The sequence below is a fragment of the Delphinapterus leucas genome, chromosome 16, assembly GCF_059928025.1.
Source record: "Delphinapterus leucas isolate spDelLeu-1000000601 "Yukka" chromosome 16, BTC_Dleu_Yukka2, whole genome shotgun sequence".
Lineage (NCBI taxonomy): Eukaryota > Metazoa > Chordata > Mammalia > Artiodactyla > Monodontidae > Delphinapterus > Delphinapterus leucas.
The window spans coordinates 577,532-596,123 of NC_143144.1; the positions used below are offsets into that span (position 1 = coordinate 577,532).

At 44.3% G+C, this 18,592-nt stretch overlaps 1 protein-coding gene across 1 annotated transcript in view; it reads left to right on the forward strand.

The window, feature by feature from the left end:
• Window positions 1-14,526: 14,526 nt before the first annotated feature.
• LOC111184024 (formin-2) overlaps window positions 14,527-18,592 on the forward strand; it is a 188,742-nt gene continuing 184,676 nt past the window's right edge. Inside the window, exon 1 of the mRNA XM_089898410.1 lies at window positions 14,527-16,145. Coding sequence (XP_089754536.1) covers window positions 14,561-16,145 — 1,585 coding nt within the window. The 5' untranslated portion in view covers window positions 14,527-14,560. The remainder of the gene's footprint in view (window positions 16,146-18,592) is intronic.

Genomic DNA, 18,592 nt, shown 5'->3' on the forward strand with positions numbered 1-18,592 from the left:
GGAAACAAAGAGGGAAGAAAAAGTCTCTTGCCTCTTCGGCAGCTCCAGACTTTTCCCGGACTCCCTCCCGGCTAGCCGTGGCGCACTAAATCCTTCAGGCTGTGTTCACGCCGCCAGTCCTCTCCCTGTGCTCCAACCGAAGCCCGAGCCTCAGCTCTCAGCCTCGCCCGTCCCGGCGGGTGAGCAGACAAGCCTCTCGGGCAGGTGAGTGCCGGTCGGCACCGATCCTCTGTGCGGGAATCTCTCCGCTTTGCCCTCCGCACCCCTGTTGCTGTGTTCTCCTCCGCGGCTCCGAAGCTTTCCCCCTCCTCTACCCACAGTCTCCGCCCGCGAAGGGGCTTCCTAGTGTGTGGAAACCTTTCCTCCTTCACAGCTCCCTCCCACTGGTGCAGGCCCCGTCCCTATTCTTTTGTCTCTGTTTATTCTTGTTTCTTTTGCCCTGCCCTGGTACATGGGGAGTTTCTTGCCTTTTGGGAAGTCTGAGGTCTTCTGCCAGCTTTCAGTAGGTGTTCTGTAGGAGCTGTTCCACATGTAGATGTATTTTTGATGTATTTGTAGGGAGGAAGGTGATCTCCACGTCTTACTCTTCCACCATCTTGAAACTCTCTTCTTTTGCCCTTATTTGTTTATTTATTTTTGCGGTACGCAGGCCTTTCACTGTTGTGGCTTCTCCCGTTGCGGAGCACAGGCTCCGTAGGCGCAGGCTCAGCGGCCATTGCTCATGGGCCCAGCCGCTCCGCGGCACGTGGAATCCTCCCGGACCGGGGCACGAACCTGTGTCCCCTGCATCGGCAGGTGGACTCTGAACCACTGCGCCACCAGGGAAGCCCCTTTTGCCCATTTTTAAGTGGGCTGTCTTTTTTCTTATTGTTGAGTTTTAAGAGCTCTTTGTGTTTTTTGATGAAAGTCAAAAGTAGTTTTTGCAAGCATTTTCTGGCTGTGGCATGTCTTTCAATTTCTTAACAGTCTTTCACAGACATAGAGTAGAGTTTTGAAAAATTTGAATTCAACTTGTTTGAACTAATTAAACCCCACAAAAACAGTTTTCTCATTTCTCCCACCCTCCACCCCCACCTCTGGCAACCACAAATCTGTTCTCTGTATCTATGACCCTTTTTGTTTTTGTTTTTAGATTCCACATATAAGTGAGATCATATGGTATTTGTCTTTCTCTATCTGACTTATTTCACTTAGCATAATATCCTTGAGGTCCGTCCATGTTTCATTACTTTTTATGAATGAATAATATTCCATTGTGTATATATATATACACCACAGTTTCCTTATCCATTCATCCATTGATGGGTACTTAGGTTGTTTCCATATCTTGTCTATCACAAATTATGCCGTAATGAACTTGGGGGTGCCTGCATCTTTTCCAGTTTTTAAAATTTCCTTCAGGTAAATTCCCAGAAGTGGAATTGCTGGATCGTATGGTGCTTCCATTTTTAATTTTTAAGGAAACCTTCATACTGTTTTCCATACTGGCTGTACCAATTTACATTCCCATCAACAGTGCAGAAGGGTTCCCTTTTGTTCACATTCTTGCCAACAGTTAGTTTCTAGTCTTTTTGATAATAGCCGTTCTAATAGGTGTGAGATGGTATCTCATCGTGGTTTTGATTTGCATTCTTCTGATGATTAATGATGTAGGGCACTTTTTCATGTACCTGTTGGCCATCTGTATGTCTTCCTTGGGAAAATGTCTATTCATATCTTCTGCTCATTTTTTAATCAAATTGTTTTTTTGCTATTGAGTTGTATGAATTATTTATATATCTCAGATATTAGCACTGTACCAGATATTCGTTTTGCAAATATTTCTCCCATTCAGTAGTTTGCTTTTTCATTTTCTTGATGGTTTCCTTCACTGTGCAGAATCTTTTTTCTTTGATGTAGTCCCACTTGTTTATTTTTGCTTTTGTTGGTTTTGCTTTTGGTGTCAGATTCAAAAAATCATTGCCAAGACCCATGTCAAGGAGTTTACCACCTGTGGTTTCAGGTCTTGCATTCAAGTCTTCAATCTGTTTTGAGGTTTTTTTGTTTGTTTTTTGTGTATGGTGTTAAATAGTTGTCCAGTTTCATTATTTTGCATGTGGCTGTCCAATTTTTCCAACACCATTTATTAGACTATCCTTTCCCCATTGCATATTCTTGGTTTCTTAGTCCTAAATTAATTAGGAAGTTTTTAATTTTAATAAAATCTAATTTATCATTTTTTCTTTCATGGAATGTACTTTGGAGGTTATACCTAAAAACTAAAGGCTAAATCCAAGTTCACACAAATTTCATCCTATATATTCTTATAGAAATTTTATAGTATACTGCTTCATATTTAGGTCTATAATTGTTAGATAATAGTATATATATCCCCCCAGTTTCTGGCACAGAGTTCCTGAGACCTTTGTAATTTCCTGGATGATAGGAACATCTTTTCTTCTGATGAGAGAACTCTTGGTGGGCTTCTGGGTGGGGAGGCTGATCACGAAGAAGAGTAAGTGGGATGAGAAGCTTGAACTTGCAGCCCACCCCCCTTCTCTAGAGACAGGAGAGAGGGGAGGGGCTGGAAATGAAGTTGATGTATCATGCCTACATGATGAAGTCTCCAAAGAATCCCGAAAGTGTGAGGTTTGAAGAGCTTCCAGGTCAGTGAACATATCCACATGCCTGGAGGGTAGTGCACCCCAACTCTAAGGGGACAAAAGCGTCTGTGCTCCGGACCCTTCTGGACCTCACCCCCATATCTATTCCTCTGGCTATTTACCTGTGTCCTTTATTATGGAACAAACCTGTAAACATAACTGTTTCCTCGAGTTCTCTGAGCTGTTCTAGAAAATGTTTGAACCTCAGGAGGGGGTTGTGGAAACTCTGGTTTATAGCCAGTAGGTCAGAAGCACAGGGGACATCTTGGACTTGGAGCTGGCATCTGAAGCAGGGGCAGGCCACCTCATGGGGTCTGTGCTGGGTCTGGCTGGTGTCGGAATTGAATTGTAGGACATCCAGGAGGTGTCGGGGAATTCCCTGGTGTGGAAAATCTACACATGTGGTTGCAAAAGTATTCTGTGTGTTAGTAGAGGGAAACTTTTTTCTTTACAATAATCCATTTTGAGTTGATTTGTGTAACTGGTGTAAGGTCTGTGTCTAGATTTTTTTTTTTTTTTTACATATGGAATTTCAATTGTTCTAGCACCATTTGTTGAAAAGACTACTTTTTTTCTCCATGGAATTTCCTTTGTTTATTTTCTTTGTACAAGATCAGTTGCCTGTATTAAGGTGCATCTATTTCTGGACTCTGTTTCATTAACCCATGTCTTTTTTTTTAAACAATACTACACTGTATTAATTGCCACAGTTTATAATAAGTCTTGCAGTCTGGTAGTGTCAGTCTCCCAACTTTTTTCTTTTTCAGCATTATGTTGGCTGTTTCGGGTCTTTTGCCTTTTCACACAAACTTTGGAATTAGTCTGTTAATATCCACAAAATAGCTTGCTGGGTTTTGACTGGGATGTGTTGCATCTATAGATCAAGGTGGGAAGAATTGACATCTTAACAATTTTTAGTCTTCCAATGCATGAACACAGGGTATCTATCCATTTATATAAATCTCAATTTAAATATATTAAATAGTGAAAGGAATTTATTTACTGATATAATGCAAACATTTCAAGGTAACATAGCCCTCAGGCATAATTTCATGCAGAGGTTCATGATTTTATCCCAGGACTCCTGTTTGCCCCACAGAAGCCATATTTGCTGCCTTCCTGGTGCTAAATTGATTTCTAGCATCCCCAGCCTCTGGTGCATCTAGTCCATTGTTCAGAGACTTTGTGCAAAAAATTCCAGCCATAGTCCCAGATATACTCTGATTCAACTAGCAGAGGTCCTGTGCACATTCTAAAATAATATTTCTGTATTAAGCCACATATTCCATTCCAGATACTAAATACCAAACAGGGCAGGAGTCAGCTTCCCCAGAAGTCTGTGGATTTCCAAATGGAAACCGGGAGCTGTTCTAAGGTGTTGGGGGTGGGCGGGAAGCAATCACATATACAACTCTAGCATGAAACTGAAGAGTTAGGGTCCAGATAATTTTGGCCTTCAGTTAAAGCTGGTGAGTAAGGAGTGGGTTTTACTTAGAGGTGGTATATGATTAGACTTGCATGTTAGAATTTTTTTCTGTGGTCTGCTTGGAATGGATTGACCTTTACGTGCCTTGAGGTAGATGAGTGAGGAAGCAGTGAGAGTGGTCCTGGAGAGAGAGCCTGAGGGCTTAGAGCTGAAACCTGGCTGGGGCAGTGGGGAGAGAAGATGTAAGGAATGTTTAGGAATTTTAAAAAATTAACCAGCATTTAGAGTGACTTTTCTGGTTTCTCTAACTGACAACCTCATAAGTCAGGGATTAAAGGATGCTAGAGCATGAGATGGGAGGTGGGGTGGGGTAGAGTCGGATTTGGAAAGTCCAAGTCATCCTAGAGGAAATGTGAAGGAGGCAAGTGGATTTGGGATGTGCTATAGTTAGGCTGAGGGCAGAAAGAGAGTCATCATCCTATAGGGAGAAACTGAAACCAAAGACAGCAGAATTAAAATATACTAAACTTTTAATAAAGAATGGGGAGCTAACTTTAACAAAGCCTATATATTATTTATTCTCTTAAGTTAATTTTTTAAATTAATTTTTATTGCAGTATAGTTGATTTACAATGTTGTGTTAGTTTCTGCTGTACAGCAAAGTGAATCTGTTATACATACACATATAACCACTCTTTTTAGATTCTATTTCCATATAGGTCATTAGAGAGTACTGAGTAGAGTTCCCTGTGTTAAACAGTAGGTTCTTATTAGTTATCTATTTTATATATAGTAGTGTGTATATGTCAATCCCAATCTCCCAATTTATCCTTCCTCGCCCCCCCCCCCGTTTTAAGTTAATTGTTAAGTAAACTGAGGTTCTTATTCTTTAGTGTAGCTAAATCTGTCTTAACCAATCCTTATTATCATTTTAATGTCGCAAATTGATTTTGTATGACGTCTGAATCAGCTGTGCTCCAAATTAACAATTACAGTCAAGATTCTGGTACCCAGCACAGGAAGACAACGGAAGCAGCACCTTTTCCTAATAGTCTTTTAATAAGGCTTCGCCTTGTATTTATAGAAATAACATTTGCGAATGAGTAAGGCCTAAAGGCTAAATTTTAAGTCCTTCTGAGGATAATCCATGCAGTGTGGGAATTCATCTTTTAAACACTGCATCAGTTTGCTAATGCTGCTGTAACAAATTACCACAAATTTCGTGACTTAAAATAGCACCAGTGTACTGCCTTACAGTTCTAGAGATCAGAAGTCCTAAAACCAGCGTGTCAGCAGGGCCCCTCCTGAAGGCTCTTGGAGAGAGTTCATCCCCTGGCCTCTCCCAGCTTCAGAACTTGGGGGCATTCATCTCTGGAGCCACTGTGAGGCTCCTTTGGGCCTGAGTGGGGAGCTGAATTTGGGCACCCAGGCCAAGGCTGCAGGGCAATGGGACACAGGCCACTTCTTGTCTGGGAACTACGGCCTCCAAGCTGAGGCCCAAAGTGAGAACTACTCACTTTTCAAATTAATTTTTTATTAATGGTTTTGTGGAGGTATCATTTACATACCATAAATTCACCTATTTTAATTCAATGATTCCTTAGTTTATTCACAGAAATGTGTAACTACCACCACAATCTCATTTTAAAACATTTACATCTGCCCCCCAAAATAAAACTCATGCCCATTTACAGTCGCTCCCCCTTCCTATCCCCAGCCCCAGGCAACCACTAATCTACTGTCTGTCTCTATAAATTTGCCTTTTCTGGACAGTTCATATAAACAGGATTGTTAAAGATGTGGTCTTTTTGTCTGGCTCTTTCACTTAGTATAATATTTTTGAGGTTCATTCAAATGCTAACATGTATCACTACTTCTTTACTTTTTATTGCCAAATAGTGTTCCATTAATGGATAGACCACTTTTGTCTACCTGTTGATTAATGCTATTAATTTTTACTATTAGATCATGAAAATGTATTCTAACTCAGAAAATGTATTCTAAGGAACCTTCCAGATGCAGTCAGACCTCGGGTACTGGGTAGATTCCTGCCTGGTTGGGAATTCTGTCCTGAAGTGGACTCAAAGCTCGGCTCAGACAGCATCTTCTGGTTGGAGTTCTTGGTACACTGACTCAGGGCTCAGGCTCTCTTAACCCACGCCTCTGAGGCTGTGGTGGATAAAATCCAGCATCTGGGGCAGGAAAACCTTGGGTCAATCAGAAAAACACTCAGCCCTTGGCACTTATCTGAGGGTGGCATAAGTGAAAGGTCTTTGTTGACAAGACGACGACAGCTCAGAACACCTAGCAACAGAACTTGAGAATGTCCAGCTTCTCATACTGACAGGCTTCCTCAGTCTTGGTGAATTAGCAATTCTGCCTTCTTGCGTTTCTAGGAGGCCTGGAAGAGGTCGTAAGACATCTGGATGTATTTGGACTACATACTGACTCATTTCCTTTGTTCTACATTTATTGAGCACCGAATATATGCTAGGCCATTTGTATTCATTATCTAATTAAATCCTAGCAATGTTCTTATAAAATAGCTGCTGTTATATTTATTTTATAGATGGGGAAATATAACCTCAGAGGGATTATTTTTCCCAAATCACTCAGGATAAATGGTAAAGTCAAGATTCAAACCCATTTTCTCTAAGGCCAATGCTCCCTACAGACTGAAGCTACTTTGAACAAGTAGTATTAAAAAAAGGAGGGGGGGTTTAATTTATTATGGTAGAATGGTGAGGGTGGAAGTAGGAGATGGTTAAAATAGGTCTTTTCCAGTGGTTTTAGGGACAGAAAAAGGACAGAGGCTGGATACCTATCGGAATGTTGAGAGAGTCAGTTTGCAGGTATCCCCAAGTTGGGTCTACTAATCTTTGCTCCCCCATTTCATATGGTCCCTTGCCTCATACCCTAGCAACATAAATAATTGCAGGGATCAGATGGTTCTTAAAAGGTATTACATGATTTATACTCCATTCTGTTATATTGAAAACATGTGGTATATGGAAATTAAAAATGTTCAGAGATGTCCCAGGAACTCAGATGCCCTGAAAGTAGGGTCATAGATTCTGAGGCACTGAAACACCTCACCAGTTGCTGTTACCAGTAAACTGCGTGGCCTACTCACCCTGATTCACACTCTTTCCTCTACCCGAATACTTTTCTCACACGTTTTGCCTGCCTGAATCCTTCTCCAACTCCATCTCTCATCATGGGTATCAGGCTCCTGGAGAGGCCTTCCCTGACCTCCCACTTTAAAGCAGGTTATTCCCATTCGTAGACAAAGCACCTGTTCCTAACCTCCAAGTTCGCAGGCATCACAATTTGTAATTAGGTAGTTTATTGGCTCGTTCAGTATCTGTCTTGCCTCACCTGTTACATTGTAAGTTCCTTGAGGGCAGGGAGCAAGTCTGTTAAAATCAGCAGTAAGAGAGGTCAGGCTTCAAGGAATGCCTTCCCCACCGCTCACAAGCTCCTTGAATATCGGAGGAGCTGCCGCTTTGTGGGGTTAATCCACTTTGGAGACCAGCAGGCTGGGGGTGCACGGGAGCCGAGCTGCTCTCGTCCGGCTTCCATCTGCAGCTGAGCTTGGCTCAGGAGGACGCCCTCCATCCAACCTCCCTGAGGCCAGTAAAGCTGTGGGCTATATGGGGACAAGCTGGCACACCCTGGCCTTTCTTCCCGGACTCCTCAGATGCAACAGCCCCACAGAGTCCCAAGAAGGGCCAGTGTAAATTGAGAAAGGAACCACTGAACTCTTCAAATGCTATTTGAATTTTTGTTGTCATTTTTAATCTGTATATATGCATCCGCCTTAAATGAAGTCCCAGGAGTTTTTCTGGGGCTGAGGAAGAAATGCGTAAAAACGCTTCCCAGGCTAGGAAGTTTCTAGAAGACAAGAAGAGACACATGCACGGAAGAGCTCCGGCGGTCTTTAATAGGCGGACAAGGAAAGGCAGACTTCCCAATCCCTTTTCTTTACTTTTTCTTTTTTTTGCGGTACGCGGGCCTCTCACTGTTGCGGTCTCTCCCGTTGCGGAGCACAGGCTCCGGACGCGCAGGCTCAGCGGCCATGGCTCACGGGCCCAGCCGCTCCGCGGCATGTGGGATCTTCCCAGACTGGGGCACGAACCCGTGTCCCCTATATTGGTAGGCGGACTCTCAACCACTGCGCCACCAGGGAAACTCTCAATCCCTTTTCTTTTCCTGCCTCTCTAATTCCTGAGGTAGGAAGGGTTTATAGTGTTGAGATAGATACTCATAAATTAATTCCCAGTAAACTAGTAATGCAGTCACTTCGCCCTGAAACTCTGATGACAGTCATTTCTGGACTATTACAAGAAAAACGAGGTATGTTGTCAAGGGTAAAAATTTCCCCTTCCCCTGAGAGCACTGCGAGGTCAAGTTTGTATAGCTAAGGCTCTAACACAGGTGAAAGGAATGAAATCTCGCGCCAGCCTTTACCCGCTCCCCTGAGGAAAAGGAAGCTGATGCAAAGCTCCTAGAAGAAACCTCTCCTTTGTGTTGAAACAAAAAAAAGACAAGCAGCCACATGCTAGTGAATGTAAATTACCTGAGAGACGTCAGTTTCAAACGTGCTTTGGATTCATTTCGTGTCAGAACAAGTGCCCTGAGCTTCTGTGTGGAAGTGCAAAGTTTTGTCATGAGCAGTCAAACCATTGTCCGGAAATGGAAACATTTTCTCTTTACTTTTTTTGGCTTTTTCCTATATTATGATAATTAACCAGATTGACTCAAAATCTAGGAGAAAATTCTGTCACATAAATTCAACGTAAAAACATCTTTAAAAGGAAAAAAATATATATATATAGTGAAGATTTTAGGGAGCAGTGTGATTTAAATCAATATTAAGCTCATCTTCTGGACTGCACCGAGAAGCTAATGTTTGTTAGGGAAAAAACGTGTATGCATGCTATTTGTGGAGTCTTGACTTAATGAACATTCATGGTTTGGTCTAATTTTTGTGGGCAGCTCTTATTTTAGTAGTTAAGGCAGAGAAAAGATTATTAAAACTAGAGTGCTCTCTGGAATGTTATTTCCTCTCTTGTCTGTTGACTGAAAAAAGCACACAACAAGAGAACAGTGGATTTCGATTTTATTCGGGGGCCTTACTGAGGACTTGAGCCTGGGAGACGCCTCTCAGTAGCTCTGAAGAGGTGGGGAAGGGGCCAGATTAGATATGAATTTTTTTGGTGAGGAAGTACATGTAGTCAAGCATTAGTAAAAGACTGGCTTGACTAATCACAAATATCTCAAGTTAATGATTTTAGTGCTTTTCTATGTATGGGAAGATGCGAGAATCTGGGACCATTGAAATTCTTCCTTGGATATGCATCTTCACTACCTAGGGGCCCATATATCCAAAAGCACAGGATGCTTCCTGTTTTTTCCATCCTGAATTCCCCTCAGGGCACACCGTCTGCGGTGCATTAGGACTTAAACCCTTATGAAAGGGCTGATGAGCAACATTCTTTGTTCTTCTGTTTCCATGTCCACATTTATACTGGAATCTCTTCCCATGGGCCTTCCTGTTCTATGAATTCTTTAGTGTCCTGATAGCTGTGTCCAGAGCAAGGACTTAACTGCTTTTAAATCCCTAATAAACTGAATGGTTAAAAAAAGATGGTAAATTTTTTTCCTACACTGTGTTAAATAAGAAATATTATGCTTACATGTGAAAACATATAGAGCTTTAATACCTACAGGACATTTTAAGTCCATCCAAATACCTAATACTGTTCTGAACAACCAAGTAACACAGTTTGGATCAGCCTTCCCAAGTTCTCAGCATTGCTCCAGAAACTCTGAGAAATCAAAGGTAAGGCCTTGTCCAGAAAGAGCAGCCATTCACTGCACGTGGCTGCTGTACAAGTGAGTGCAGCTGGTCTGAACTGAGATGTGGCTGTTAGTGAAAAATTGATGCTGGGTCTTTTTTTTTTTAAGTCAACAAAAGAAAACCAAACCAAACATTATCAGGATTGGTGATTAATAGCACAGGGGTTTGAAAAAACTTGACTGCACCTGTGCTGCAGAAGGACCTCTGTTCCAAAATATGGTCTTGAACAAAAGCTATAAGGGCAGAGAATCAATGAATCTTCAAGCAGAAGCCAACACAATTTTACTAACAAGGTGTCAGTGTAAATCTCCACAAACATTTCAACTCACAAACTTGATTCTGTAGAAACTGCCAATGTCTTTTTTGCCTTCAAAGTGTCTTTCTTCACCCGGTGTCACTCAGGGAAGTACTTTGCTTTATAGGAAACAAAATGCCTCTGCCCTTGAGGGTCACAGATGCTGGCAGTCTTGGGGTCCAGGTTGGATCTTTCTTTAGATTCTAGAACTTTGAACCCTCCACCAGATAAAGAATGTGGTCAAGCATTAATTTGCACCACTTGTCAGACACCGACATACTTAACAGTGAAAATTTCCAGATTATGGAATAAGTATAATACACATAAAGGCAGTATTTTACCTCCCTTGTTTCATAGGATGAACAGGTCTTGGAAAGTTACTTTTGGAATGCCACTCCAGATTCTCATGATGAATTTACCCAACGGGCTGTCCTGTTTATTTTTTGGACCAGAAAGAAAATGCAATGTCTACTGGACACACATCGTTCATACCGGAGAGTTAGGCTGGATTTCATGAGAACAGACATGGCAATAGAGGTAAATGGTTATTTACTGCAATAGATCATTTGTAGTCCAGGTGGGAGCTTCTACAACGGCATCTAAGATATTAAAGGAGATACATATAAGGACACATGGAACATTCTCCAGGACATAGCATATGTTGGGCCCTAAAACAAAGGATAGAAATACAAAAAGTATGTCCTCCAACCACAATGCAATTAAATTAGAAATCAATACATTTTGCAAAGCCAAATATCTGGACACACTCCCTAGAGGCCTTTCACGTTAGGAATTCTTAGGCAATTTGCTCATTGCGTCTTCATGGTGTTGCCGGTGTTGTATGGGCTGTAAAAGAAAAGCAGGCAGAGGGATGAGCACGTGGTCCTGGACAAAATGATACCAGAGTCAGATGTAGACCCGCAAGTCCAGTCTCTAGGCTGTGCTTCAGGACTGGGGGTTTGCCTCAAATTGGAATTGACGCTGGGACTTAAAGACTTAGTGTGAAAAAAAGTATGTAAAATATCTCCTTAGTAATTTTTATTGATTTTTTTCCTGAACTATTTTGGATATTTTGTGTTAAAGAAAATATATTATTAAAGTTAATTTCATCCACTTCTTTTTACCTTTCTTTTTTTTGGCCGTGCCACACAGCTTGCAGGATCTTAGTTCCTGCAACAGGGATTGAACCCAGGCCACACACAGTGAAAGTACTGAATCTTAAGCACTGGGCCACCAGGGAAGTCCCTCTTTTTACCTTCTTAATGTGGCTACTAGAAAATTAAAGAGCCCATAAGGCTCACATTATGTTTCTACTGAAGAATGCTACTCTAAGGCTAAGGATTTGCTTCCTCAACCTTAATTTCTCCTGGGCTCTGTTTTTAGAATGCTTTTTGTCGCTTCTTGCCCTTGAACTAGGAACACTGTGGGCTGAGATGCTCAGAGTGGGCTTTCTATAGTTCATTCTGAATGGTTGATGACAGCTTACTTAAGAGTCCCTGAATGATCCCTTTCAGGTAGAAAGGCCAATATCCTTTACAAACCTCTTTAGCTTTGTAGGAGATCCCTTATGACAGAAGAACAAAAGCATTTCTTCCAGTCCCTGGAAACATAAACTATGTGGTGTTGCTTGTTATAAAGAACTTGGGATCTAAATTTGTAGGTTCAAGTATTGCCTTTGCTTCTATGTGACCTAGGAAAAATCTCATAGTCTGAGTTTGTTTATTAATTAAATTGGATTGAAAGTACCTACCTACTTACTGAGCACACTTGTGAGTTTCAAATAGGCCTTTGCATGTAATAGAGCTTTGTCATCTGTGACCTGCTACACAACCATCATCTGTTGTTTCACATTCAAAGGATGTGAAAAAATCAGCAGTCTTCTCTCTCAATTTCCCTCTCTTTCTTCTTTCCTCTTTGTCTTCCTCTCTCCTTCTCTTTTTTTTTTTGTCTTCAGAACTTGTAGAACATATCTCAGAAAAAATAGTAAGGAAACAAATAGTTCAGAATCAAAGATGTCTTGTTAAAGAAAAAGCAAAAATAAAGATCCATATATCTCAGCCCTCAGAGAAGCAGAAAATTCTTACAGCCTCAGGCAAATTGTGCCCTCTGAGGAGCCTGGATTCTGGGAGAGAGCAGTCTTGTGAAAGACCTGAAACAAAGGCTTTTCAAGTCCTCGGGAATTGCTCAGAGACTGGGGCAGTACCCTGGCAAAGTTATTAGAGTTGATTTCTCAGAGTTATTTGCTCAAAAGGGCCACCTGAGGATAATTGACCACTTGTCCTGAAGTTATCATCTATTTTTAAGAGACCAATTAGAAAGCAGTTAGTAATTATTGCTGTGTGAAGCTTTTACGTCAAAGAATTATAGGATCTTAAAAAAGTTTTTTTTGATAAAATAGTTAAGGAGGGAGGTTTAAAATATTGGTTCACAATATGCAAAGGAACGTTTGCTTGTGGCATTTAAAATGCATCATGTAGTATGTAGTACTTTTTCCTCCTTTGGGCTTACTTTAGAAATACTAACATGTTAGCTAGGTATACCTATTTTCAAAGTGATTAACAATTAACTTCTAATTTAAATATTTGTAACGTTATTGATTAATGCCACTTAACCCTTGTTTTAATTTACTGCTTGGAGCTTCTTTAGATACCAATGATGTTTAAAAATCTCTTTTAAATATAGGTAGCTAAATTTCCTAAGTAATTAAAATAATGACGATTTACAGTGAGGAAAATTTTTATATTAATATTGAAGCAGAATATTAAGAAACTCTGTAACAGTTATCAGGGAGGAAGAAGTTTTTCTCTACCCTTCTAGGTTCTTCTGGCTGTCTAAGAATTAAATTGACATGAGACAGATTAGCAGGAGAAAATCACACAAAAGTTTAATAACATGTCTACATGGGAGAGACCCAGGAAAACAGAATCGTGGCCAAAATGGCCAAAACCCTCACCTTAAATACTGTCTTCAGTTAAAGGCAACAGAGGATGTTGTGGGTAATGCTTTGGGACTTCAAAGGGGAGGAAGGCAATTCATATGGAGGTAGGAAAGGAACTGTTTTGTAAAGGAGCATTTGCTGGACCAGCGGAGAGTGGATCAGATCTCTGGGCCCAGCGCTTTTTCCTGGCAGGTATCTCTGACGATAACTCTTTTCAGCTCTAATATGTGAATTCTTTAGGCAGCTAAGTGGAAGTAAAAAGAAAGACTTCCTGAGTCTTCTGTTTCTTAAAATAATCAGCCTAACTTAATCCTAATGCCAGAGAGACACATTTTGGGGCAGCAATTTTTTCTCCCCCAGACAGTGAACTGTTGCAAACTTTTATAGTCAAGGCAAGGACACAGTTTGTCTTGGGAGAGTGGTGGTTTTCCGCATAACATGTGATTTCTTGTGTTTGTGCCAAGTGTGTTTCTTTTTTGTCTTTGTCTTTTTTGTAGGCGGCAACAATAGGCACATGTTAAATATTGATGAGTTTGACCTCCAGGGAGTTAAAGTATATGCACCCTTTTTGAATATAAATGCTATTTGGTTTATATGGTAAGCACATAGAAATTTAGAGATTAGCATTTTAATGAAGTCTAATCTCAGTATTTTCTGATTCCCGCCCCCCACCTCGCCATTTTGTCAAAAAAAAAAGTTTGAAAAATGAAATTTTGAGATGACCGCTGATGTTCTTTCATGGAGATGCAAGGTCTGCATGAACATAAAAGCAGCACTGTGTGTAGTAACCTTTCCTAAACCATATGTCAAGCACATTAACGGTGTTTAAGATGATCAGTTATTGAAGAAAAGACCAATCCATTCGACCAGTATTTATTAAAGAGCCATGCTTCTGCAGGCAGGTTGGAGGGGGTAGTGTATGTGGCCTTGAGATTACCGCACCTCTAAACTGGAATGTGGCTTTCCTTTTTCCCCTTTAAATTTTTTCTTTTTTTGTTCAGCGTGGATCTTCCAGCTGCCAAGCCCTTCAGCAGGGACCAGGCATTGGATTCCGGTGGCGGATATTGAGGTCCTCAGACCCAGACGCGCTCCTGGCGCTTCAGCGGTGGGGGGCGGGGCCGAAGGGCCGGGGGCGGGAGGGGGCGGTGCTGAAAACGGACAGGGGCGGGGCCTTGTGCGTTCCGCGCGGCCATTGGCGGCGCTGCGTGAGCGCGTTCAGCCCCGCGCGGGCGGGCGCAGCCGCGGCGCGTTCTGCGAAGCGCGGCAGGTGCGTGGCCGGCCTCCCTCTTCTCAGCAGCTCGCTCGCCACCCGAATCCTCGGGATGCCAGCGCGGCCGGGCCGAGGAGCTGGCATGGCCTGAATGCCCGCGGCGACGGCGGCGGCGGCGGCAGCAGCATGGGGAACCAGGACGCGAAGCCGAAGAGGAGTGCGGGCGATGCCCCGCACGGAGGCGGCGGCGGCGGCAGCGAGGACGCCGCCGGGCTCCGCGAGGCCGAGGGCACAAAGAAGGCGGGCGGGGGCAAGAAGGCGCCGGGCCGGCACGGCAAGGGGGGCGGCGGTGGGGAGCCGGGCAGGAAGAAGAGCCGGTCGGACCCGAGGGCCTCGGTCTTTTCCAACCTGCGCATTCGGAAGACCCTGTCCAAGGGCAGAGGTGCTGGCGGCTCCCGTGAGGATGTACTGGACCCTCAGGCCCTGCAGGCCGGCGAGCTGGACAGCGCCCACTCCCTGGTCACCAAAATCCCGGACCTCAGCCTCTCGGCCGACGAGACGGGCCTGTCCGATACGGAGTGTGCCGACCCTTCCGAGGTGACGCGGCCCCGGGGTCCTGGCTCCGCCGGGGTCGGGAGCCCGGCGGTGGCCGAGGATTCGGAGACTGCGGCGGGGGTGCAGGATGGACAAAGGACTAGCTCGGGCTCAGACACAGACCTCTACAGCTTTCACTCGGCCGCGGAGCAGGAGGACTTGCTCTCGGACATCCAGCAGGCGATCCGTCTCCAGCAGATGCAGCAGCAGCAGCAGTCCCTGAGCCCCGAGTCGCCCCCGGCGTCGACCCCCTCCGCTGCCCCCCCGCCCGGGGCCCTGCCGGGCCTGGACCGACCCCCGCCGGGCCCAGGCGCCGAGGCGGCGCCGTCCGCACGCCCCGACCGACCCCCGGCTGCAGAACAGGCCGCGGCCGCCGCCTTGCCGTCTCCCGGGTCGGCTCCCGGGGAGCGAGGGGCCGCGGACACGGACGAGGAAGGCGAGGAGGACGCTTTCGAGGACGCGCCCAGAGGCTCTCCGGGGGCGGAGTGGGGCCCGGCGGCGGGAGAGGCCCCGCGCAGGCCGGGGGCAACGCGCGAGGAGGGCGCGCCGAGGCCCAGCGTCCCCGCGGCCGCCTCCCCGCCGTGCAGCCCGGCGCGCAGCCCGCGCTGCTCCCGGGCCCGCCCGCTCCTGGCGCCCTGCTACGTCAGGACCACCACCCGGCAGCTCAGCTCGCCCGGGCCCTCCCCGGCCGCGTCCCCCAGCCAGAGCCCCCGGGTCCAGAGACGGCCGGAGTCCTCCTTGGACCGGGGGTCCGGAGCCGCCGCGGCCCCCGCCGCCGCCGCCGCCGCCGCCGCCCCGGCCAGGAAACCCCGCGCGGGCCGCAGCCGCTCGGCCGATTGGACCGCGGAGCTGGGCCGAGCGCCCGGGGCGGGGGTCTCGGCGCACCTGACGCAGCGCGGGGCGGGCGGTCTTCAGGACGTGTTCGCAGGTGAGCGCCGGGCTCGGGGCCCAGGGCGCCTGCCCCTCGGAGATGTTTCCGTTTGTACACAGGGTCTTAAAGGGAGCAGCTTAGGGGCCTCTGTCCTAAGGCATCGGGAGCAAGGGCCGCTCTGTCCACTTCTCCAAAATATCCCGGGTCACGCCAGGCAGATCGGCTCCTTTTTTGGCACCGTTTGCAAAGCCATCATTCTCTTTCCTTCCTCCTCCCACAGCATTAAAAATAACGAGATTGTTCACGGTCCTCTGACATATCATCTATTCTAGGACTGCTCTGAGGTACACGCCCATGTGCACGCATGTGACACGTAGTTTCTCTCTCAGCGATCGGCGTGGACGCCGTAGTGAACTTAGGTGGTCACTTCTGGTTGCTGACGCAACCAAATCTGATGCATACTTTCAGGAAATTAATGCATAGTGATCTAGAATATTAGGCATCATTTACATTTAGTTTCATGGCCCAGCCTGGAGACAGTGATGGTGAGCAGGCCAAAAGCACCCGGGATGCTACTACTGGTACCTTTCCAGCGTCCGTATGGACTTGGCAAAGCCGGCTGAACGCTCGGCTCACGGCGGAAAATGTGGAGCAGTGCGATGAGTTTATCCTTGCGTAGGTCCCACGCCTTTCCTTAAGTGCCTGCTGGTAGAGTGTCAGCTTGTTTCATGTTTACTAACTTTTCTTAATTTTTAAATGAAATAATTGAGTGTAAGAATTTAAGGAGCAGGGGAAAATGAGAATTCATGCAAGTCCCGGTAGGTAGTGATAAGTATTTGAATGATTAAAAATTTCAAATGTAATTTGAAAAGCTTAAAATCTTAGGTTCTGTGGCTTTAATAAATAGGGTATCTATGAAACAGTAGATGATGTTTCTCCAGAGCACGGATGCTTGTTAGTTAGCTAAATGCTGTTCATGTTTGGTACTTACTTGTATTGGCCACATTTTAAATTTCATCCATGGGCCATCTTTTATTTTACGTTTATAGATTCTTACACTTCAGAGTAGCCTCTTTGATTCATTTTACATGCTTGCTGTCCCTCTTTTACTTCTCCCTTCCCGATATCGTGTAGGTTAAGTTAAAGGAATATTTATAGTCTAATATCCGTTAGATAAATTGTAAATAAAACAAAACAAAACAAAAAAGAAACATAAAAACGTCCAAAAGACTGATTTTGAAGGAAGAGGATCGGAAAGTTCTTTTGTTAACTTTTGTGAATTTAATGTTGTTAAGAAATTCAGTATGTCCTCCTTATCTAGGTAACGCTCATTTTATATATTTTTCTAGAAATGAAAATATCACCAAAATTAAGATGATCATTCATTAATATTAATGGTTGTTCTGCTTTAGAATTTCAAATATATTCATTTCCTTCATTTAACAAATATATATATCTATGTATACGGGGCAGCCATGTTATGCCAGGCAGTGTGTTAGATGCTAGGTGATACAAAGATCATTAAATCATGTCTCTGCCTTTCCAAGCCTCACTGACAAGTGCACATAGAGATGTAGTACTCTGGGTGCATCAAGTGTGCAGTGACTTACCTCCTGGCAAGGGATGAGGAGACAGGAATTCATAGGAGGATTGGTCAGAGTCCTGAAGATCGTAGGACCCTAAATAGGTTGAAGTTTTGTTTCCATTAAGGGAAAAAAAAACAAGGGTATTCTTGGAGCTAGCATTTCATTTAAATTTGATAAGTATTTCCAAACTTGAAATTTGGGACTCTTACAGGATTCCTGTTCAAGAGGTACCTGGGTTTTTTTGTTGACATCTCCAAGCAGGATTTTTTACTGTGCAGAGTTAGTTGCTTTAATATGGGCATCACCCACTTTATTTTTATTGAAGTACAGTCGATTTTCAGTGTTATGTTAATTTCTGCTGTACAGCAAGGTGACTCAGTTATGTACATATATACATTCTTTATTTATTTATTTATTTTTGTGGTACGCGGGCCTCTCACTGTTGTGGCCTCTCCCGTTGCGGAGCACAGGCTCCGGACGCGCAGGCTCAGCGGCCATGGCTCACGGGCCCAGCCGCTCCGCGGCATGTGGGATCTTCCCGGACCGGGGCACGATCCGACGTCCCCTGCATCGGCAAGCGGACTCCCAACCACTGCGCCACCAGGGAAGCCCCCATTCTTTATTTTTAATATTATTTTCCATTATGGTTTATCACAGGATATTGAATAGAGCTCCCTGTGCTATACAGTAGGACCTTGTTATTTATCCATTTTATTTGTGATAGCTTACATCTGCTAACCCCAACCTCCCACTCCATCCCTCCCCCAACACCCTCCCCCATGGCAACCAGAGAACCATGTTCTCTATGTCTGTGAGTCTTTCTGTTTTGTAGATAAGTTCATTTGTGTCATATTTTAGATTCCACGCATAAGTGATACATAAGAGGCATTCCCTACTTTATATGTGATGCTTGGCTATAGTTGGCCAGTGACCAGTGGATATTTGTGTTGCAGTTTCTATATATTTATCTCACTCACTTTCTTACAAAAAAAAAAGGTAGGTTTAACCGAATCTTGTAACTGGTGGGCAAATGGAGGTAAACAAAGAGGTGAAAGTTTTCCAAGGTCACACTGTGATTCATTTTGCTTTTTACTGCCTTCCAAATGTAGGGAGAAAATTCGAGTGAAAAGAGATCTCCATGGCACATGTTTGTGTTTCTTTGGCAGA